We start from the raw sequence: 22,500 nt of genomic DNA on the forward strand, positions 1-22,500 counted from the left end.
TCTTTCTTTCTTTCTTTCTTTCTTTCTTTTGTGTTTGTTTTCCTTTCTTTATTTTTTCCCTTTCTTTTTTCTTCTTCTTCTTCTTCTCCTTCTCCTTGCTGTTGTTCTTATTATTTTTTTCTTTTTCTTCTTCTTGTTCTTATTTTCCTCCTCCTTCATCTTCTTCTCCTCCTCCTCCTCCCTCTGTTCTTGTTCTTCTTCTTGTTCTTCTTTTTCTTCTTTTTCTTGTTCAAGTTCCTGTTCTTCTCCTTCTTTTCTTGTTCTTCTTCTTCTTTCCTTGTTGTTGTTGTTGTTGTTGTTGTTGTTGTTGTTGTTATCATCATCATCATCATCATCATCATTATCATCCTTCTTTTTATTCTTCATTGTTTAACCACCCTAGTCTCACCACCACCACCACCACCACCACCACCAACCTCACCCCTCTCACTCTCTCCACCACAGCGAGACATGTGTTTGTTCCACGGCTTCGTCATGATCTTGGTGCAGGAACTCACTCACCTCACCGTGGCGGGCATGGCGGTGGAAAGACTGCTTGCCATCTGTCACGGGTACCTTTACGAGCGGCTGGTTACCCACACCCGCTGCTGGTACGTGTGTGTGTGTGTGTGTGTGTGTGTGTGCGTGTGTGTGAGCGGTCACCCATCCAAGTAGTAAGCAGACCCCCCGCTGCTTAACCTCACTGATCGGCAGAGAAGCGATGTTAATTGTATAGTGTGTGTGTGTGTGTGTGTGTGTGTGGGGGGGGGGTGTTAGGTAGGAGGAGGAATGGGTGTTGGGTACGTGTGTGTGTTTTTGGGGGTGTTTTGGGTGTGTTTGGGATGTGTTTGGGTGTTTGAGTGTGTTTGGGTGTGTTTGAGTGTGTTTTGGGTGTGTTTGGGTGTGCTTGAGTGCGTTTGAGTGTGGTTTGGGTGTGTTTTGGGTGTGTTGAGGTTCTAATGGCCGTGTTTTGATGTCTTTCGTCACATATTACAAAAAACGTGACAAGTTTTCGAGAGAACTAAAAAAAAAAAAAAAAAAACGCTATCCCCGTTTTCTTTCACCCACAGGTACCTCTTGGCCTCTATCTGGGTGTTCTCACTCCTACTGTGCCTCCTACCGCTGTTTGGCCTCGGGGAATTGTATCTGCAGTACCCCTTCACCTGGTGCTATGTCAACATTCACCTCTGCTCCAACAGTCCGCTCAGGCACCGCATCTTCACTACGAGTCTTGGCGTCCTCAATGTTGGGTGTATTGTGACAGTGGTAGCCTGCAATGTGTGTGTTGTAGGTAGGTTGTGTGTGTGTGTGTGTGTGTGTGTGTGTGTGTGTGTGTGTGTGTGTGTGTGTGGGTTAGAGGGAGTTTTGTGAGTTTGTTTGTTGTTTTTTTTTTTTGTTGTTTGTCTTTTTGTCTTTTTCTTTCTTTTTTCTTGTGTTTTTCTTCTTGTTCTTGTTCGTTTCCTTCTTTCCTTCTTTTTTTTCCTTTCTTTTCGTCTTATTCTTTTTCCTCTATTTTGTCGTTCATATCTTTATTCTTATTCTTCGTTTTTCTTTCCTTATTCTTTTCTCCTTTTTTTTCCGTCTTATTTTCTCTCTCTCTCTCTCTCTCTCTCTGTCCAAGCTACCACAACCAGTCTGCGCAGTGCCGTCTTTTCAGGGTCACTTCTGCGCATGCGTCTGTCTCGCCGAGTTCCCGCGCACCTCAGCTCTGGGCGTCGACCTTCTGTGCAGCGTGACCAAGAGCTGCAGATGGTGGTGCTTCTAGTCGTCATTACCATCTCCTTTGTCGTGTCCTGGGCCCCTCTTAATGTATGGGAGCTAAAAGGAGTTGTTTTTTTTTTTTCATTGTTTTCCGCTTCAATTCATGTCTTGTTTGTTGTTCTACGCTTTCATTTAAATAGTTTCTCTTGCTTGTCGTTCAAATTATCCGTTTTCTAATGGACATAATTTTCGTTTTTTTTTTCTTAATCTTTGTCTTCTTGGTTGGTTTCAGAGTATTTTCTTTATCATTTTTATATTTTCTCCCTTTTATCATGTTCCGCTAGTCTCTGTCTAAAGCATTTTCTGTTTTATTTATTGTTCTGTTTATCTTGGCTTAGCTGAAATATTCTTGAATGGTCCCCCCTTTCTCCCGCACCGTTTTCTTTCTTACTTCCTTCCTTGTTTTCTAGTCATCGTACTCTTCAGCTAAAATTGTTGTACTTTAAATCATTATTATTATTATTATTATTTCTTTCCTCCTTTTTTTTTGCTTTTGTATTCTTACTGTTATTTTTTAAACGTATTCATTTTCTATTTTTAATCTGTCTTTTTATCTTATCTTATTTTTATTTCCCCGTCGTTAAATCTCATTAACTCTCAACATATTTTTTTCATTTACCATTTCCTTTGTTAAAACTTTCCATCTCTCTTTTTATCTCTCTTGCTTATTACCTTTCATTATTATTATTTCCACTCGTTATTCTCTCTCTCTCTCTCTCTCTCTCTCTCTCTCTCTCTCTCTCTCTCTCTCTCTCTCTCTCTCTCTCTCTCTCTCTCTCTCTCTGTCTCTGAACACCTTTAACCCCACAAAAATCACATTTAAAGTAACTAATCCCCTTTAACAAAATCCAACGCCCTTTCAGATCATCCTTGTGGGGAATCTAATGTGGCCGCCGCACGTGACCAGGGAGGATCACATGAGGGACTTGGTAGCTATTCGCCTCGCCTCTATCAGCCAGATTCTTGATCCTTGGGTGTACATCATCTGCAGAGTGGTGAGTAAAAGGGGGCCGGGGTGGGAGGGGAGTGGAGTTGATGATAATGATGATAAGATATGGTATGTAGTAGTAGTAGTAGTAGTAGTGATGATTGTGGTATTTTACTACTACTACTATATATATCTTTACCAATAATAAACAATAACAGCAATGAAAAAATATATGTAAACAAAAAAATAAATAAATAAATAAACAAAACACATAAATAACCCCATTTTTTTTTCTTTTCCCTCCCACAATCACCAAACAACAAACACCACCAACAACAACAACAACAATAACCAGAAAAAGAAGAATAAATCCCATTATTAAAACCTAACTTAATTAACGTAACCTAACCCTTTCATTCCCTCACTTCAAAACACTTGCAAACACAATCTGACACTCTTGCCTGACATTCTTTTATCTTATCTACACATCCTTCTGTGTCTCCTTTTTCTAATCACATTCTAACGCTTTATCTAACACTTTTTTGTATTATATCTAACTTTTTTTCTTTTTTTTCCTATCTATCCTCTTATTATATTTTTTTTCTTCCTTTGTAATCTTTTTCCTTTTATAAACGCAACTTAAAACTCTAATATCCTTCCATTTATTCCTGCATTCTTTTTTTTTCTCCACTCTTTTTTAAATTAAATCTTAAACATTTTTCACTGTTTCACTCTTTTCTAAACGCAATATTACACAAACACCTTCATTTCTATCACTACATCCTCTTTTCCCTTTTCCTCAAACACGCTTCATCTCATCTTCATCCTCTCTCTCTCTCTCTCTCTCTCTCTCTCTCTCTCTCTCTCTCTCTCAGATTTTCAAGTCGAAGTTGTGGCGGTGCTGGCGGCGCGCGCTGGTGGGGAGGCGGTGGTCGAGACGCCGCAGCTCCCACTCAGTCAAAATCAAGTCCATAGCGGATGAATCTCACAGCGAGCCTTCTTGCGGCCCCGCCCCACATCCTGCCCCTCCCCGCGCCTCGCTCCCCGCCCAGGAGGGAGTGGGTGGCGCCCCTGGTGGGTGTGATATGTGATGTGGGTGTCGTGGGGCATTGTGTGTGTCCTGTGTCCGCCTTCGTGTCTGTGGGACAGACTGCTTGTTGTGTGTCCTTTCTGCTGGCCTGTGTGGTGTCATGTGCCTGACTATCGCCGCGCTGCCCGCCCTGTGTCTGACCTATGCCTACCTAGCCTGTCTCATTGGCAGGTCTAGGCGATGACACCGCCCTAGGCAACGGCATCCCGCCCTTGGGACCACCCTGGCAGGGAACACACGCCCACATCACGCCCGCTGGCCTTAACTCCTCACCTCATCACCCAGACGCCCTACAGAACGCCTCTACGCTCGTGTCAGGGACAGGGGAAGGCGCCCCCCTCGCCCGCAGCGTCTCCTTGGCCATCCCTATCCCCTTGTTCATCTGTGAGCACTACAGCATGGCGCAGCAGGGGGCAGGCCATCTCGCGCCCTGCTGGCCAGACCCTGCCATGCTCTCTACAGGCCAGCAGGTGCTCCGTGCAAGGTCCTGCTGCCTGGATCACCACCTGCCTCTGCCAGCCATGCCAGGTGGGTGAGGGACAACAGGAGCGTGGAAGTTAAGCACGTTAGGTTGCCTTGACTCGCCGCGTGTGGTGACTCCCGGGTTGAGTTTATGGTGGAAATGCATTTAATTCCCAAATTTAGGCTTCACATCATATTTCTAGACTCTACAAATGTATGAAAAAAAAAAAAACAGTTCACTATTTTTTTCTACAAATTTAATACACTAGTCTGACGATGCAATACAAGGCTAAAAACTGAGTGGTGTTGGTAGACGCTCACTCGGCGCGTGGAGAAATGAAGCGAGGAATGAGGCAGGAATGGAAGGCTAGAGAGCAAAATTACAAGATTCCTCCTCCTAGGTTTCAAATGCAAGGAATGACGCGTGAATAGGAGGCCACAGAACAAAATTACAACAGATTCTCCCCCTTAGGTGTCCCTCGCAGCTACTCTTGGGGATGCAGGGCGGCGGGCCACACCAAACCTCACCACCGCTCCTGCAGCACCCAAACACTCCCAGGGGACGCCCACACCACACAGCACGCCCAGACACCCACACACGCCCCTGCCGGCATCACACCACCTGGGGAGTGACGCCCAAGCCTAGCCTCTACCCTTGCAAGGCAGCTGTATAACGACAGAAAAGACGGGTTTGTGTCATAAAGAGAGAAGAGAAAGAAAAGTTTAAAAAGGATGAATTAAACGAAGAAAATGAAAGAAATATATGTATCGTTGTAAATAATTTAAAAGCCTACCATTATTGAAGGAATATCACATTAATTTTGACAAGCCTATGAAGTTCGTGGTGAGGTTCCGCAGGGTAGCTTAATCTCTTATTATATTATAGAGATCAGGGAAGGAATACATAAATGGAGTTAAAATGACAAGAGAGAAAGATTTAAGGGAAGAAAAGTAAAGTAATTATCAGGAAAGATATGACTGGAAAAAGTAGCAGAGGAGAAATGAGATAAAACAGATGGAGATTAAAGAAGAAAGGAGGAAGAAAAGGATGAAGACGTACAAGGGGGTAGAAGGAGTGATGAAAGAAAGATTTTGGGAAGAAGAAAAAAAAAAAATGTCTACAGATGCCTTGATTGGGAAAGTGATGCAGGAGTTAGAAAATGGAGATGAAAGAAAACGGAGGAAGGAAAGATAAGAGGGGGGGAAGGAAGGAGGGGTGATAGAAGAACCGACTGAAAGAACATAGATAAATAAATAAAAAAAAGCTAAGATTATTATTTGTATATATATATTTACGTTATTTTTTCAGTACAAATGTAGCCAGTAACTTTTCAAACATGACGTGGAAGTTGTTGTGATTCTTAGTGTTTTCATCTGGTATCACTGTAGTGTTCTTAAGTATAAGTTCTTACTAAATAATGAAGCTTTTTTGAAACTGCCCGTAATTAAATCTGAAAAGTAAAGAAGAAAAAAAATGATAAACTGGAGGAGGAGAAGGAGATGAAGGAAAGAAAGTGAGATAGGAGGAAAGAAGTAGAGGAGAAACCGAAGGAAGAGAAAAAATACGAGTAGAGAAATTATGTACAGGGAAATTAACAATCTCTCTCTCTCTCTCTCTCTCTCTCTCATATACTTCAAAATACAAATATGTCTAGCTTTGATTTGTTATTTTGCGTTTAAGAAATAATTACACAAATTAATATATATTATAATCCCCAAATTAATTAGCAGTCTATGGTCTAATTCCCAAACACTTGCGCCGCACCTATAGTATGCATATTAAAAAATTTCTATAGAGTAGTTGAAATGACACGGGTCTTTAAGGATATTTTTATGATTATAGTGACACATTAACAAGATTTCTACATTATCAATAGGAAAACCACTCTTGAGAACCAGGGTAGTGAAGTGACACGGGTCTTTAAGGATGTGTTTATGGTTCTAGTGGCAGATTAACAAGATTTCTACATTATCAACAGGAGAAACACTCTTGAGAACCAGGCTTGTCATCTGTGTGGCCTTTGAAAACAGCCGTGGTGGTGAAGTAACGGGTCTTTAAGGATGTGTTAATGGTTCTAGTGGCAGATTAACAAGATTTCTACATTATCAACAGGAGAAACACTCTTGAAAACCAGGCTTGTCATCTGTGTGGCCTTTGAAAACAGCCGTGGTGGTGAGGGTAGCAAAGCGCTTCAGAATACAGCCCTTTGTTGTCATTTAATTCTGTCCAGTGGTGTATATTTATCTATAAAGTGTGAAATGTAATGATGGATGTTGTTTTATTATCAGTATCTCGTTAATTATATCACCGCACGGCCTTCATATTAATTAAGCTTTCAGTGTTTTTTTTTTCTAATTTTATGTGTTAATCTTCGCATTATTATTATTATTATTATTATTATTATTATTATTATTATTCATTGCTTCACTTTTCTGTACGATAATTAAAGACTTTTACTTGATGATATATATATTTCAAATTATTTATATCACCTTTATATATATATATATATATATATATATATATATATATATATATATATATATATATATATATATATATATATATATATATATATATATCACATTCATGATGTGAACATGCGGAGAGAGAGAGAGAGAGAGAGAGAGAGAGAGAGAGAGAGAGAGAGAGAACGTACTCGCATACATACATACATACATACACAAGAGCGAGCCAGCCAGCCAGCCAGAGAGAGAGAGAGAGAGAGGTAGCAACTCAGACGGTATTGAGTGAGCGTGGAGGCAGCCAGGACCAGACACGCTAGACATTGCTCTCCGCCTTATTAGAACCATGAGCACACCGCTATCTGGCAACCCACACGTCTTTCTTGATGTGCAGCATGGTGTGGAGGTCGGTAAGTACCCCCCCACCCCCAATGCACCAGATGTCACGGCCTAGGGAGGGAGAAACAGGCCTAAATAACACGACTTTGGTAGCAGACACCCCTGGGTTGACTCCCATCGAGACCACGAGGCCCTGTGAGGTTGCCAGTTCCACGTTCATATCTCGACTTTTCACCCTCCTTGTACGTTCCTGGCAGTGTACGTGGGTGTGTACGTGTACGTGTGGGTTCCTAGTGTACGTGTGGTGTCCGTGGTACGTGTATCTTGTGCGGAAATAAATGAAATGTGCATCGTTTCATTGTTTCTCGTGTTCCTCTCTCAGTCTTTTGAAATACGTCTTTATTTTTCCGCCTCCCGTGTGTCTGTGGGCGTGCTGGTCATGCTGTGAGTGTGACTGGGGGTGTATGGCGCCCCCGTGGTGGTGTGCAAGCAGTGGTGGCAGCTGTAGTGGTATTATTCATTTATTTTCTTTATTTGTTACATAGTTTGAGAGTCATTGTGTCTGGCCTCACCTCGCTTCCCTCCCTTTCTCTCTCTCGCTCTCTCTTTCCTTTTACATCTCGTATTATGCAATAGGTTCTTGTTTTGTCCTCTTCTTCATGATATCTTTACAGTTTCAGATGTACTGGTAGTAATCAGTTAATGAATGGTGTTTTGGTGAGTGCTGTGTATCTTAATTGTACGAAACTGCAATAATACGAGCAAACTTGAATATCTTACGCAAAATTTGATGTCTCGTGTGTCCTTGTGTGTGTGTGTGAATGGTGTGTATGTGTGTATGTGTGTATGTAGCAGGAAGCTGGCTGTACGTAAATATACACTGAACTTTGATGAAATGTATACAAACTTAAAAATAAAAAAAGAAGTTTCCTTTACGACATTAATATATAAATCTCTCTCTCTCTCTCTCTCTCTCTCTCTCTCTCTCTCTCTCTCTCTCTCTCTCTCTCTCTCTCTCTCTCTCTCTCTCTCTCTCTCTCTCATCCATACACGTATCTAGACTAGTGTGTGGAGTGTAGTGTGGTTATGGCTGTACAGAACACATCACTGGAAACATATTAACTGAGTAAACAATGAACTAACTGGCTTGCTTCCTTACTACCTGCCTAACTAACCACCTGACTCGTTTGCTAACCAACTAACTGGCTTGCTTCCTTGCTGACTAACCCACAAGCTTTATAACTAACCAGCTAAATGACAGACAAACTAATTAACAAATGGACTGACTGTCTGACTGGCTAACTGGCTGGCTGGCTGACTGGCTGACTGACTGGCTGACTGACTGACTGACTGGCTGGCTGGCTAACTGACTGGCTGACTGGCTGGCTGACTGACTGACTGGCTGACTGGCTGGCTAAACAACTGACAAACAAACAAACTAACCAACCAATTATCAAACAACACCAACACAAGAGAGAGAGAGAGAGAGAGAGAGAGAGAGAGAGAGAGAGAGAGAGAGAGAGAGAAACTTAACCCTCCCCCCCCAGGTAAACACAGCCATTACCCCCCTCCTCCCAGCCTCTATACCACATACAGGTGTGGTAATAACTGTAAACTGAGCAGGTATGTAAGGTATGGTCTTGTACTTGACCATATAGAGACACAGGTGAGTTCCTTATGCAACCTTCCCCCTCTGTGTGTAGGGGTGGTGGTGGTGGTGGTGGTGGTGGTGAGCAAGGAGGTCAGTATGTCCCCTTGGGCTATTAGGGGTGTAGAGAGAGAGAGAGAGAGAGAGAGAGTTATTCTTTTCTTTGCTTCCTATCTTCCAATCTTCACCCCTTTCTCCTCTCCTCTTTCTTCTTTCCTATCTCTCTATCTTGCAATTCCTCCCTTCTCACTGCCTTTCTCATTTCCTCCTCTTCCTTATCTTCTGTGTTTCTATCCTCACCACTTTCTCTGCTTCTCCTCTTCCTTCTAATCCTGTCATCACCCTCCTTGTTTACTCCTTATTGGTGTACCTGTCTTGACTCCCTGGTGTTGCAGCAGTTGAATTATACCAGGGCATGTCTTTTACTTCACCTGTTGCTAAATCACACACACTCTGTCTTTTTGTCTCATCTCCACACAAAGGAAGGTTGGGAGGATGTCTTTGTCTTCATTCAGGGTGAGGTGCAACAAGGACTAATATAACTTGGCCTAACTTCACCAAAGATCTCTGTTTTCTGTGTGATGTTTAAATTGTCCTCGTTCTTCTGTTTGATTCCCCAAGCTTATGTGAGATGCCTTTTTAATTGTTTCCTAATTAAACTTCATCTAATCGTTCAGTTTTTCTATTGAATGTTTTTTAAATTTGCTTGATTCCTTCCTTTTTTTTTTTTTTTACTTTAATTTAACCAAGGACTTTTAATCAAGGCTCTATTTAACTCTCTAATCTTACTAACTCCCCACCAACCCTCACTTTAACTCTATAATTTTCCTTCCAACATCTTTAAGTCCTCCTCAACTTTTCAATCTAACCTAACTTCTATTCTAAGACCTTTTAAACCTCCTTGAATTCTTTACCTTCCATCTACCACCCTTAACTTGTAATCTAACCTGCTTCTTTCACTCAGATACTGTTACACCCTCCCCTGTCTTGTACCTTTCATCTAACACCATAAACTTGTAACCTAACCTACTTCTTTCACCCAGACACACCCTCAGCAGTCCTTTACTTTTAATGTAACATCCTCATCTTGTGATCTAACCCTGCCTCTCTCATCCAGACACACTTACACCCTCCCCAATCTTTTACCTTTAATCTAACACCCACAAACCCTCTTGAACTTATAAGCTGACCCTCCGTCTCTTACCAAAAAGCTTGTAAGTCTCCCCCAATCCTCTGTCTCCCTCCTAATACAGCCTGACCCTCCCCAGTTGGTCGTATAGTGCTTGAGCTGTTCTCCGGCACTTGCCCCAAGACTGCTGAGAATTTCCGAGCATTATGCACAGGCGAGAAGGGCGTGGGCACCAAGGGCGTCCCGCTGCACTACAAGGGATGCACTTTCCACCGCAGTAAGTTGTTCTTGTTGTTGTTGTTTATTTAACGAACGTAACGAGAGTGGTAAGCAAAATTCTCCGGGTCAGTAATCAGGGCAGGACAAAAATAAATGGGTTTAAGCTTCAAGAATTTAGATTTGATATAGAGATAGCAAGGAATTGGTTCTCAAAGTGCTGGGTGAAAGGAATGGACTCAGTAATCAGGTTGTTAGTGCTGAGCCAATGGGGAGCTTTGAAAGATTAGATTATTTTGGATGAGGATGACAGACAGGTGGAAACGAGCCGGCATGTTTTGTACAGGGACTGCCATGTGTAGGCCTGACAGCTTCCTGCACCGACCCTTGTGTCCTTGAAGCTGTAGTAGTAGTAGTAGTAGTAGTAGTAGTAGTAGGAGATGAGGGTAACAAACAAACAGGCATGCTTCATAACATTAAGGACCACCAACCCTTATGTTCGTACGCTCTTACAAACCCACAAGAACCTTAAACATACAAGAACAGAGAGAAATACCCGCAGAAACCCCTTTATTAACACAACCTCCACTCCCACAGTCATCGAGAACTTTATGATACAAGGCGGCGACTTCACGAACCACGACGGCACGGGTGGGGAGAGCATCTATGGGGAGAAGTTCGCCGACGAAAACTTCACCCACAAGCATGTGTCCGAGGGGATCTTGTCCATGGCTAACGCTGGGCCAGGGACAAACGGCTCACAGTTTTTCATCACCCTGGCCGACACACCACACCTGGACGGCAAGCATGTGGTGTTTGGCCGTGTGGTTAAGGGCATGGGGGTGGTGAAGTCGCTGGGCAAGGTGAAGACCGATGGGGACAGGCCGGTTGAGGTGAGCATCTTTTATTTGTGTGTTAAGGGTTTAAATTATAAGTTGAAGGATTTTTTAGGGGTGGTGCATGAAAGATAGAGGTTTAGGGAAGGTTTTAGTGTGTTTGGGTGAAAATTGCAAGGTTAGATTCTAAGTTGAAGAGGGTTTAAAAGGTGCTGCATGAATGATATGTGGTCTGGTGATGTGGCTTGTCTGTGCAGAGGTGTGGCAGTGGTGTGTGCAGTGATGCAGTGGTGGTGTTTGTGAAGATGTGACTGTGCTTGTGGTGTTTTGGTTGTGGTGTTTGTGGTGATGTATTGGTGGTGTTTGTGAAGATGTGACTGTGTTTGCGGTGTTTTGGTTGTGGTGTTTGTGGTGATGCAGTGGTGGTGTTTGTGAAGATGTGACTGTGTTTGTGGTGTTTTGGTTGTGGTGTTTGTGGTGATGCAGTGTTGGTGTTTGTGAAGATGTGACTGTGTTTGCGGTGTTTTGGTTGTGGTGTTTGTGGTGATGCAGTGGTGGTGTTTGTGAAGATATGACTGTGTTTGTGGTGTTTTGGTTGTGGTGTTTGTGGTGATGTAGTGGTGGTGTTTGTGAAGATGTGACTGTGTTTGTGGTGTTTTGGTTGTGGTGTTTGTGGTGATGTATTGGTGGTGTTTGTGAAGATATGACTGTGCTTGTGTGGGTGTAATAGTGGTGCTTGTGGTGATGCAAGTGGCAACATTTGTAAAGACACAACACTAGCTTGCGGTGATGTAACGGCAATTTCTGTGGCAGCATAACACAAGCATACACCGATAGCAGTAACACACCCATCACATCACCCTTCCTAACCTCCCCAACCTAACCAGACCCCCTTCCTAACCCCATCCCTCCCACAGCGCTGCCTCATCACTAACTGCGGGGAATTCAGCCCAGGAGAAGGCTTTGGCATCGTGGACGAGGACGGCACCAAGGACGCATACCCACAATACCCCGAGGACGCTGATGTGGAGTTCGCTGATGCAACGGTGAGAGGGAGAGGGAGGGATAAACACACATGGAGAGAGAGAGGAGGAGTTTAGGGGAGAAATGGAGAGATAAAGAGAGGTATAGAAGAAATGGACATATAGATGCATAGAGAGAGAGAGAGAGAGAGATACAAAAGACACAACAACAAATAGAGACACAGAGAGGGAGAGAAGAAGGAGTTTAGGAGAGAAAGGGAGAAGAAAACAAAAGGAAGATATAGAAGACACAAGGACAAATAGAGAGAGAGAGAGAGAGAGAGAGAGAGAGAGAGAGAGAGAGAGAGCCTAACACAACACACACATCTTCAATTACAACCACATTCTGACCTTTCTTATGGGACCAACACCTCAGTCGACACCAAAACGAACACCTTTCAAGCTCTTCCTGTTCCCCATAGCCTCTCCTGTACACAAAACAAAACTGTATGTACGCACACTTATTCGTTTCATCACCCGTGTAAAGAAAAAAGTACATCTGTATATACGTATCACCATTCGACACTAATCCACCAACATGTGACAGATGGAGGAGCTGGTGGCAGTGGTGAGCAACATCAAGGACTCTGGCAACACTTTCTTCAAGGACCAGAAGTACCCAGTCGCTGTTTTCAAGTACAAGAAGAGCCTCGCCTACCTCAATTAGTAGGTGCCTTCTGTCTGTGCTTGAGAATGCTAAGTAAAGGGAGTTAATTTTGTCTAATGCACCAAACTCAATCTTTACAGCATATAGTCTTTTCTAACACCTATATAACACTTCCTCCCTCTCCTAGCACACATGCCTACTAGTTCCCATGTCATCTAATGCTTTCCTAACACACAAACTCATCTAAACATCACCTAATCCTTTCCTAGTGCACCAGACTCAATCTTTACAGCATCAAGTCTTTTTCTAACACCTATATAACACTTTCTCCCTCTCCTAGCACACATCACTACTAGTTCCCATGTCATCTAATGCTTTCCTAACACACAAACTCATCTAAACGTCACCTAACTCTTTCCTAGTGCACCAAACTCAATCTTTACAATATCTAGTCTTTTTCTAATACCAATATAACACCTGGTTCCATTCCTAGCACACTTATCCTTGTCCCTACTTCTTCCCACACCACCAAACTCATCTAAACATCACCTAACCTTTTCCTAACACCCTAAACGTGACAATACCTGCCTTTCTTTGCACTCAGATAGCACCTAACCCTTTCCAGCACCTCAACACACTTATCCCTACCTCTCTCTCCCCAGCATCAAGGACAACTGTGTGGGGGAAAGGACAGACTTCTCCCCGGAGGATTTGGGTACCCTAAGCAGCCTGGCGGTGTCCTGTCTGCTCAATCATGCCCTGTGCTGCTCAAAAATGGGGCAGTTTGACAAGGCTATTGCTGATTGTAATAAGGTGTGTGTGTGTGTGTGTGTGTGTGTGTGTGTGTGTGTGTGTGTGTGTGTGTGTGTGTGTGTGTGTGTGTGTGTGTGTGTGTGTGTGTGTGTTGTGTTGTGTTTATTTCTCTCTCTCTCTCTCTCTCTCTCTCTCTCTCTCTCTCTCTCTCTCTCTCTCTCTCTCTCTCTCTCTCTCTCTCTCTCTCTCTCTCTCTCTCTCTCTCTCTCTGGTATTTTTTTCTTGTCCTCTTTCTTTCTTTCCTTTGTCTTTCTCTCGTCTCATTTCTTCACTTAACCCTTTCCTTTTTTGTCTTTCTACCTTTCCTTCCTTTTGCCTTTCTGTCCATTTAACTTTTCTTCCTCATTCCATCCTTTCCTTATTCCTATCTCTGTCTTCCATTCCTTTCTTTATCTTTCTCAATCATTCTTCTCTTCCTCCTCTCTCTCTGTGTCTTTTTTATCACCAACCATCTGTCTTTCTATTTATCTTTCTTTTTCAGTCATTCTCCTGCTCTCTATTTATCTATCTTCCTTAATCTTCCATCTTTATCACCAATTCCCCATCCATAACCAGCCAACCGTTCCTCCTTCAGGCGCTTGAATTGGACGCAAATAACCCCAAGATCTATTTTCGCCGCGGCCAAGCATACAACCTCAGCAACGACGTGGAGTCAGCGCGAGCCGACCTGCAGAAGGCGCGGGAGCTGGAACCGAACGACAAGGGGATACTGAAGGAGCTGGACAGTGTTACCAGAAAGATTAAGGCACAGAGGGAGAAGGAGAAGAAAATTTACTCCAAGTTGTTTGAGTAGTTGGTGGTGTAACTTGTCTGCTGTCTGAGTTGTCTGTTCCTCTCTCTCTCTCTCTCTCTCTCTCTCTCTCTCTCTCTCTCTCTCTCTCTCTCTCTCTCTCTCTCTCTCTCTCTCTCTCTCGTTCGTCTTATTGTTGTTATTGTTTGTGTTTTCTGTTTTTTTTTTCTTTTGTTTCTCTATCTCTTCTTGTTTTCTTGTTGTTGTTGTTGTTGTTGTTCTTGTTCTTGTTTGTCCTTTTCTGTCTTTTGTGTGTGTTTTTTCTTGTTTTCTCTCTCTCTTCTTGTTCTTGTTCTTCTTGTTTGTCTTTTCTGTGTTTTTCTTGTGTGTTTTCTTTTGTTTTTCTCTCTTCTTCTTGTTCTTTTTCTTGTTGTCCTTGTTTGTGGTAATTCTTACTTTTGTTTTGTTAGTTTTTTCTCTTCTTTCTTTATTTCCTAAGTTCTTTTTCTCTCTCTTCCTTCTTTTTCTTATCTTTCCTTCCTTCCTTCCTTCCTTTTTGTTTTTTTTTCAGTTTCTTGCCTTCCTTCCTTCCTTCCTTTAATTATTTCTCCTTTCTTTACTTTCATTCTCTTTATTTCCTTGTGTCTCTATGTTTTCTTCCATCCCTTTATTCATTTCTTTCAATCTTTCTTCTTGCTTCTTCTTACTGCTTCTTATGATTCTCTTTCTGTTTCCTTCCTATCTATACTGTTCATTCCTCCTCCTCCTCCTCCTGCTGCAAGACTCCACCATTGATCAGAAGTGCTTCATTAAAATCTAGGTATTTATATGTGAATAACTTGGAAGTGTTTTTGTACCAATAATTATTAAGGTGCTGTACTTTTAACATAATTTATACTGCCCACCTCATCCCGCCTGTGTGAGTGTCTGGCTGACTGACTGACTGACTGACTGACTGACTGACTGACTGACTGACTGGTTGACTGAGTGGCTGGGAAAGTGCCAGTTCGTGTCAGTTCGTGTGTCAGTCTGTCAGCAGCCAAATATTTTATACTGTCTTGTCATACGAGGTAAAAAATATTGATAAAATGATGTTTTTTTGTTTGTCTCTTCCCTAGTGGTGGTGGTGGTGGTTTTGAGTTGGGATTGTGATGTTAGAAGAGGTTGGTGGCCTATCTCTCTCTCTCTCTCTCTCTCTCTCTCTCTCTCTCTCTCTCTCTCTCTCTCTCTCTCTCTTTCTCTCTCTCTCTCTCCTGTTGCTGTTTGGACCTCCTTTGTATTCCTTTCTGTTATATAGCATGGAGGGTAGAGAAGAAAAGGAGGAAGCAAGAGAGGGAGAGGACCTGACTTCACCTGACCTCTCATATCATAATCAACACACACACACACACACACACAATCATAGCTAATACTTTTTTTTTTTTTTATATTCTTACAATTTGGAGGAGGAGGAGGTAGAGGAAGAAGAGAATGAAAAATTAAGTGGTAGGAGGAGGAGGAGGTAGAGGGAGAAGAGAAAGAAGAAGAGGAATTGGGATAACAGGAGGAAAGAGAGAGAGAGAGAGAGAGAATCACAAAAAAAAAAACGGGATTCTGAGTGGAAGAAGGGCACACACTGGCTTCACATAGCAGCTAGAATTTACATAAACAATTTATTTGAGTTACTGCTTAAAAACACTTTCTTTACTCATTATAGGGGTGTTTAAGGTTACGGGACACACACACACACACACACACACACACATGATGCCACACGTGTTTCTCAAGCTCTGTAAATAATATCTATGTAAATACAACTAGGTAAACACACACACACACAAAAAGATAAAAGAAAATGTTTACTCACCCAAGGCAGCAAGTACGAGAGGAGCATGGCGGGAGATTCAAACCTTCCTTTCTCTTTCCTCTTCTCTTCTTTCTTCCTTTCTGTTCTTCACTATCTTTACATCCACAAAACCCTTTCTTCTCTAGCCTCCAAAATCAAATCGCCTTGTTTTAGTTTTTTTTTTCATTTTTTTTTCTCCCGTAATTGAAAAAAAAATGATGTGAAATAAATTGGCGTTTTTTTTTTTTTTTAATGAAACGTGCGGCACAGAATCTTGGTTATTTAAGACAAGGTTCATTTAATTCCATCCCGAACTGAGCGCATACAAATTAACACGGCGAAAAAAGAAAGAAAGAAAGAAAAAAGGACTTATATATCTTTGTTTACCTTATTGCCGGTGACCTGTGGGCGCCCGTGTGTTGTGGAACGGTTGTTGTTGTTGTTGTTGTTGTTGTTGTTGTTGTTGTATTATCCTTTGTCATGTTTCTCTTTTGTCTAGATATTTAATTACTTTTTTTTTCTTTCTGTGATTTATTCCTTTTTTTTTTAATTGCGTATCACCTTTTTTATTTTTTTTCATTTTCCACCATGTTGTTCGTTCGTTTTATCACCTTCCATTCACCACTAAACTCATCACCTACTGTCACCACCACTAAATCTCTTATTTCACTCTTAATATGCATACGGCTTGTCATCACCACCACCATTATTGTTTCAGCAACCATCAACACCCACACCATCATCACCACCATCACCACCACCACCAGATATTCCTTTTCAAAGTTTTCAGCATTCAGATTTCAGCACACCCGCCCACTCTCAATGCAGCAGTCCAACTAACCCCGCCACACACACACGCGCACGCACATTAACAATATAATAACGAGCAATGGTTGTTTAGCTCGGAAGTATGAAAAGGATAATTAGCGCTAATCTCTTTCCCTCTTTCTCTTTTTTTTTTTTTTTTCTTCCTTTTTTCATTATTTTTTTTCATTTTTTCTCTCTACCTCTATTTTTCGTCATTCTTAATCTCATTTTCCAGTTTATTTTATCTTACTTTATTTTTATATTTATTTTTTTGTTTTATTTATTTTATTTACTGTTGTTGTGACTTCTTATGCGCGTGAGTTTGTGTCCCTTTTTCCTTTGTAGTAACGTATTCCTGATTTGTTGCCGTTTTCATGTCACTTCTACTTTCCTTTTCTTTTTTTTCTAGTTTTCTTTCTTCCTTCTGTCTCCTACTTTTAATTTCCCTTCCTTCCTTCTAACCCTTTCATTCTTTCTCCCGATTCCTTTATTCCTCTTAACCTCCCGCTAATATTCCACTTCTGATTATACAGGAATATTCATACGACACACACACACACACACACACACAAATAGCAAGGATAATGAAAAGTACACCAAACACACACACACACACACACACACACACTAGCAGGAAGGATAATGAAAAATACGTCAAACAGTTTACATACTTTTCTTATATAAAGACTGCATGTTTTAACAGAAACTTGGAAATACCTTGAAAACATTCTGACATGCCTCCCTCACACACACACACTGGGCGGGGAGGGAGAGAGAAGCACGCCAGTTTTCATTCTATACCAAATAAGAGGAAAACCAGAGTAGGCAACATTCATTCATACGGGGACGAGACAAACACACAGACGGACGCCGCTGCACCGCCCCGCTCAAGGACGCGGCGGAGAGGCGGCGACCCATCCTGTGTTGACTATATCCTTGGGGAGGGGGTTTAATATTATAATATTCTCTCTTGGACGATGTTATTCCCGTCCATTCTTACTTAGACCCTAAAGCCGCTGGTAAAATTAACTTAGCGTTTCCCGGATGACATTTCAGTAACCGCAATAAATAAATAACAACCTACGGGTATATATAAAAAGTCCACGCGAACTTGAACGCTAGACTCGCTTCAAATCTCGTTCAAGTCACTGTCGCGCTCTGCAAAAACCGACTTTGTTTACTCTGCTACCATTTTTTCTACTCACCAGAAGAATAAAGGGGATCTAGAAAAAAATAAATAAAAATAAAACTCTTGAACTTATAAATGAACTCGTAATATAAAGGGTAATATTTTAATTGTTTCGCCTTTTCTCTCTCCATTCAATTCAGTCACTGGGTTGGGTTAACGGTAATAGCACTTTGCAACAAACTTAACATTACAAAAAATTGAGGAAAACAACTAACGCTTCAAATCAGGGAATGAACTTTTTTTTTGGTAGAGGGAGAGAAAAAAAAAAAAAAAAGTTATAGGGGACTGAGAAAAGGAGAGAAAGAGATAAATTAAGGAAAAAGGAGAGGGCATGGCAATGTTTCGGGATGGAAAATGAACGAAAGGAAGGAAAGACATAAGGAAATAAGAATCGAGAAAAGAGATCAGATAAAAAAAAAAAAAAAAAAACGAAAGTGAATGAAAACAAATAAAAAAAAAAACGAAAAACCAAGAAAATAAAGAAAGAAAATGAAGCAAAAAAAAAATCAAGTTAAAGGAAGAAGTTTAGAAATTTTACAAGAATCTATCATTTGCACACCTGTGTCTGACCCTCATCAGTGCCGCCCCACCTGACCAGCAGTGCCCAGGTGGTGCTGGTGGTGGTGGCAGCGGCACTTAACACGGCCCCTGGTCACCCTGCACACTTCAGAGGATGGGAGAGTGGGTGGGAGTGTAAAGGGGAGTTGGGAAGCGATGAAAAAGGATGGAAAGGGTGAGAGATGAGAGAAAGACGATTTGAAAAGGACTGAAGGGAGGGTAAATATATAAAAGATGATTTGATGAAAGGATAGAGAGGAAAATGAAAGGGTAGTTTAAAAGGGAGGAAGAGAGGGAAAAGGTGAGAGGTGGGAGATGGAAAAGCTCTGAAGGGAGGGTAAATATAGAAGATAATCTGATGAAGGATAGAGAAAATGAAAGGTTAGTTTAAAAAGGAAGGAAATGAAGGGATTATTCGAGTAAAGGAGGGGAAATAAAGTGAAATAAAGGAGAAAAATGGAAGTAAAAGGAATAATGATAAAAGTGAAAGTAAAATTGAGGAATGGAAGAGGGATGGAAGACGCAGGAATAGGGACTAAGGAAAACGAAAATAAAGATCGTATAAGAAAAAAAAAATTTGATTGAGAAAAAAAAAAATTTGATTGAGAAAAAAAAAAGTTGATAAGAAATTTGGTTCGAAGAAAAAAAAATGAGAGATTTGATTCGAAAATAAAGAGAACAGAAGCACAAGAAGAAAGAGAAAAAAGAAACAGAAACACGAAAAAACGAAGAAAACAACATTCAATACACCAAAACTATAAAAAAAAAAGAAAAAAAAGAAAAAAGAGGAAAACAACAACTCCCACAGCACAAACAGCACCCATTCACAACACCACACGTATTAGCAGCAGCAGCAGCAGAGGAGGAGCGGCGAGTCCCAGCAGAGTGGCGCGGCACACCACACTTAACTCGCCACACACACACCAAACCATAACCAAACAAGAGTCGTGGAGGTTAGGGCGAGGCTACAGGGGCGTGGGGGCATCAGGGGGGTGTAGGAGAAAGGGGGAGGGCCTGTATTAGTTAATGTAATTGGCAATCCAACGAAATCCTTCTCCGTAACCTTGGCGTTTCAGTACAGAACACATGAAGAGCTCCAGCGGACGCCCCGGCAGCTCGTTCCTGGGAATTTTGTGCTGTGGGAGAAGGAGATGGGTGTTAGAGAGAAATGGAGGTGAAATTGTGTTATATAGTGTGCTGTGGGGGGAGGGGAAGGCTGTGGGAATCTGTGGGAAACTGTGCTGTGTGAAGGAGAATGTTGCAATGTGTTTTGTGGGAGATAAGCAGAAAATTGGCTTCTATTTTGTGCTGTGGGAGAGGATAGGGGTCGTATCTTGTGCTGTGGGAATGGGAAGGTGTTATATTGTGCTGTGGGAGAGGAGGCTGTGAGAATGTGCTGTGAGAGAAATTGGTGCTATATTCTGTGCTGTGGTAATGAAGCTGTGAGAATCTGTGCTGTGAGAGAGAAGGAGGCTGTGAGAATCTGCTGTGAGAGAGAGGAAGGCTGTGAGAATGTGCTGTGGGGAGAGGAAGGCTGTGAGAATCTGCTGTGAGAGAAAGGGAGGCTGAGAATGTGCTGTGGGGAGAGGAAGGCTGTGAGAACCTGTGCTGTGAGAGAGAGGGAGGCTGAGAATGTGCTGTGGGGGAGAGGAAGGCTGTGAGAACCTGTGCTGTGAGAGAGAGGGAGGCTGAGAATGTGCTGTGGGGAGAGGAAGGCTGTGAGAACCTGTGCTGTGAGAGAGAGGGAGGCTGAGAATGTGCTGTGGGGAGAGGAAGGCTGTGAGAATCTGCTGTGAGAGAGAGGGAGGCTGAGAATGTGCTGTAGGGGAGAGGAAGGCTGTGAGAATCTGCTGTGAGAGAGAGGGAGGCTGAGAATGTGCTGTGGGGAGAGGAAGGCTGTGAGAACCTGTGCTGTGAGAGAGAGGGAGGCTGAGAATGTGCTGTGGGGGAGAGGAAGGCTGTGAGAATCTGTGCTGTAGGGGAGAGGAAGGCTGTGAGAATCTGTGCTGAGAGAAAATGGTGCTGTATTGTGTGCTGTGGTAGAGGAGGCTGTGAGAATCTGTGTAAGAGGAGCAAATATCCCTGTGTCATCCTATCCACACAGTAATCTAATCTCAAATTTCTCCAGTGACTCACCAATAACAACATAACTACGAGTCTGTTCATTCACCCACCACTGTTGTGAACGTAACCCTTGCTATCTCTAATTAAAACTCTTAACATACAGACTTACAGATAAACAGAGGCGCAAAAAAGTGAAGTTAAGAAGCAAGACCACAAGTAGAAGGAAATACATTAAAAGATAACAGCTCGCCATACAATTAGTTATGGCGATGATTTTAATGAACTGGGAGATGAAAAGGAGGTGAGAGAGAGGCAAGGAGTGAACTGGAAAGACTGGATAAACGGAGGAAGAGGTAACAGAGAGGAGTGAAGACTGGATAAAGACACAGAAGAAAAGGTAGTACGGACAGAGAACAAGAAATGAAGTTCAAACGAAGAGAAACAAAACAAAATGATGATAACTGGAACATTGAACACTAAAACACCCAAACAAACCAACAAAACACCCCCAAAACACCCCAATAACCTCTCCCACACCCCCACACACACGCACCTTCCCCGTAGTCTGTCCAAAAAGGCCAAAATATTGTCTCAGTTCGTCTTCGGATGCTGCGCCAGGGACGTCAATCTTGTTGCCAAGAATTACAATGGGAACATTTGATAGCTGGTCGTCTGTCAGAAGGGAGTCTAGCTCAGCCTGTTGGGGAGAGAGAGAGAGGGAGAGGGGTAGTTAAGTGATGGGTGGGTACAGGGATGAGGCGACAGGTGAGGGAGGGGAGAGTGAGAGAAGGGCATGGAAGAGACAAGGAGAGAAATGGTTTAGTGATGGGAGAGAGAGAGAGAATGAGAGGAAGATGAGGTGATGGGAAGATAGTGAAAGGAGGAATAAGAAGAGGAGGAGAAGGGAAGAATGAAAGGAAGGATGTAAGAAGAAGAAGAGGAAAAATAGTTAAAAGGAAAGAGAGAAGGAGGAAGAGAATGAGAAACTATAAAAAAAAAGAGAAAGATTAGATGATAGAAGAGAGAAAGAGAGAGAGAGAATAAATTGATAAAGAAGGGAAATGATATGAGGAAGAATGTAAAAGATTTGATAATGAAAGAGAAAATAAGACGATAAATGGAGAGAGAGAGAGAGAGAGAGAGAGAGAGAGAGAGAGAGAGAGAGAGAGAGAGAGAGAGAGAGAGAGAGAGAGAGAGAGAGAGAAAGGAAGAGAAAAAAATAGAATGAAAAGAAAGAAATATAATAAAGAAAAAGATTGTTACAAATTACTTATATACATTTTTTATTAATATTTCAATAATTACTAATCATTTCCATTACTTTGAAATATATATAACTTATTTTTCAGTTATTATTATTATTATTATTATTATTATTAATTTAAAAACACACAATTTATCACATTTTATTTTAATTTGCATCATTTTGTAGTTTACTTAAGTGGTCCCTGGGTAGAGGAAGAAAGAAAATGGAATGTAGGAGAGAGGGGGAGAAATACTAACAGGATTAACCTCAATGCTATTCTCTCTCTCTCTCTCTCCTAGCATCCCCAACACACACACACACACACACACACACACACCCTTCTCTTTCTCTCTACCTTTCCTCACACACGCACATATTAACACACAAAACTTCCTCTCTCTCTCTCTCTCTCTCTCTTATTTTACCGTTTTTTTTTTCCTTATCTTCCTGTTACTTATCCTTCTAACATGCCCCCCCTCTCCCCCCCCTCCTCCCCACCACCACCACCACCACCCACCTTGGACTCAGCAAACCTGCCCCGGTCCGCTGCGTCGATGAGGAACACAATGGCGTCCACAGCGGGGAAGTAATCTTTCCAAACGCGCCTGGCTTGGTGATGGCCCCCCAGGTCAAAGGTCGTGAACTTGATCTGCCCTATGCTCAGCTCCTCCGATGCTGCAACACACACACAAACACACAGAAGTAGTATTAGTAAGTGGTGTTAGTTTTTTTTTTTTTTAAACACACACACACACACACACACACACACACACACACACACACAC

General features: G+C 42.1%; 3 protein-coding genes across 7 annotated transcripts in view; 2 read left to right on the forward strand and 1 right to left on the reverse strand.

Moving 5' to 3' along the window:
* The window catches only part of LOC135092797 (prostaglandin E2 receptor EP4 subtype-like), a 22,217-nt gene extending 15,532 nt beyond the window's left edge, over positions 1 to 6,685 (forward strand). For both annotated transcript variants that reach the window (XM_063991474.1, XM_063991475.1), the window contains exons 4-10: positions 445 to 590; positions 1,050 to 1,270; positions 1,637 to 1,788; positions 2,604 to 2,735; positions 3,544 to 3,742; positions 3,930 to 4,286; positions 4,693 to 6,685. In XM_063991474.1, the coding sequence (XP_063847544.1) occupies positions 445 to 590; positions 1,050 to 1,270; positions 1,637 to 1,788; positions 2,604 to 2,735; positions 3,544 to 3,742; positions 3,930 to 4,286; positions 4,693 to 4,853 (1,368 nt within the window). In that variant the 3' untranslated portion in view covers positions 4,854 to 6,685. The remainder of the gene's footprint in view (positions 1 to 444; positions 591 to 1,049; positions 1,271 to 1,636; positions 1,789 to 2,603; positions 2,736 to 3,543; positions 3,743 to 3,929; positions 4,287 to 4,692) is intronic.
* A 230-nt stretch (positions 6,686 to 6,915) lies between these two features.
* On the forward strand, positions 6,916 to 15,120 carry LOC135092798 (peptidyl-prolyl cis-trans isomerase D-like). 2 transcript variants are annotated; one of them, XM_063991477.1, is made up of 7 exons: positions 6,916 to 7,096; positions 9,942 to 10,079; positions 10,616 to 10,911; positions 11,772 to 11,900; positions 12,424 to 12,542; positions 13,146 to 13,296; positions 13,871 to 15,120. In XM_063991477.1, the coding sequence occupies exons 1-7, from the start codon at positions 7,033 to 7,035 to the stop codon at positions 14,087 to 14,089; spliced, it is 1,116 nt and encodes a 371-aa protein (XP_063847547.1). In that variant the 5' UTR covers positions 6,916 to 7,032; the 3' UTR covers positions 14,090 to 15,120. The 2 variants fall into 2 exon arrangements, with proteins under 2 accessions (XP_063847547.1, XP_063847546.1); XM_063991476.1 differs by lacking the exon at positions 6,916 to 7,096 and adding an exon at positions 7,357 to 7,535.
* A 2,195-nt stretch (positions 15,121 to 17,315) lies between these two features.
* Positions 17,316 to 22,500, reverse strand: part of LOC135092799 (GTP-binding protein SAR1-like) — a 10,745-nt gene continuing 5,560 nt past the window's right edge. For all 3 annotated transcript variants that reach the window (XM_063991478.1, XM_063991480.1, XM_063991479.1), the window contains exons 4-6: positions 22,233 to 22,390; positions 21,023 to 21,166; positions 17,316 to 19,541 (exon numbers count right to left, since the gene is read on the reverse strand). In XM_063991478.1, the coding sequence (XP_063847548.1) occupies positions 19,425 to 19,541; positions 21,023 to 21,166; positions 22,233 to 22,390 (419 nt within the window). In that variant the 3' untranslated portion in view covers positions 17,316 to 19,424. The remainder of the gene's footprint in view (positions 19,542 to 21,022; positions 21,167 to 22,232; positions 22,391 to 22,500) is intronic.

This window comes from Scylla paramamosain, chromosome 41 (assembly GCF_035594125.1).
Source record: "Scylla paramamosain isolate STU-SP2022 chromosome 41, ASM3559412v1, whole genome shotgun sequence".
NCBI classification, from domain to species: Eukaryota; Metazoa; Arthropoda; class Malacostraca; order Decapoda; family Portunidae; genus Scylla; species Scylla paramamosain.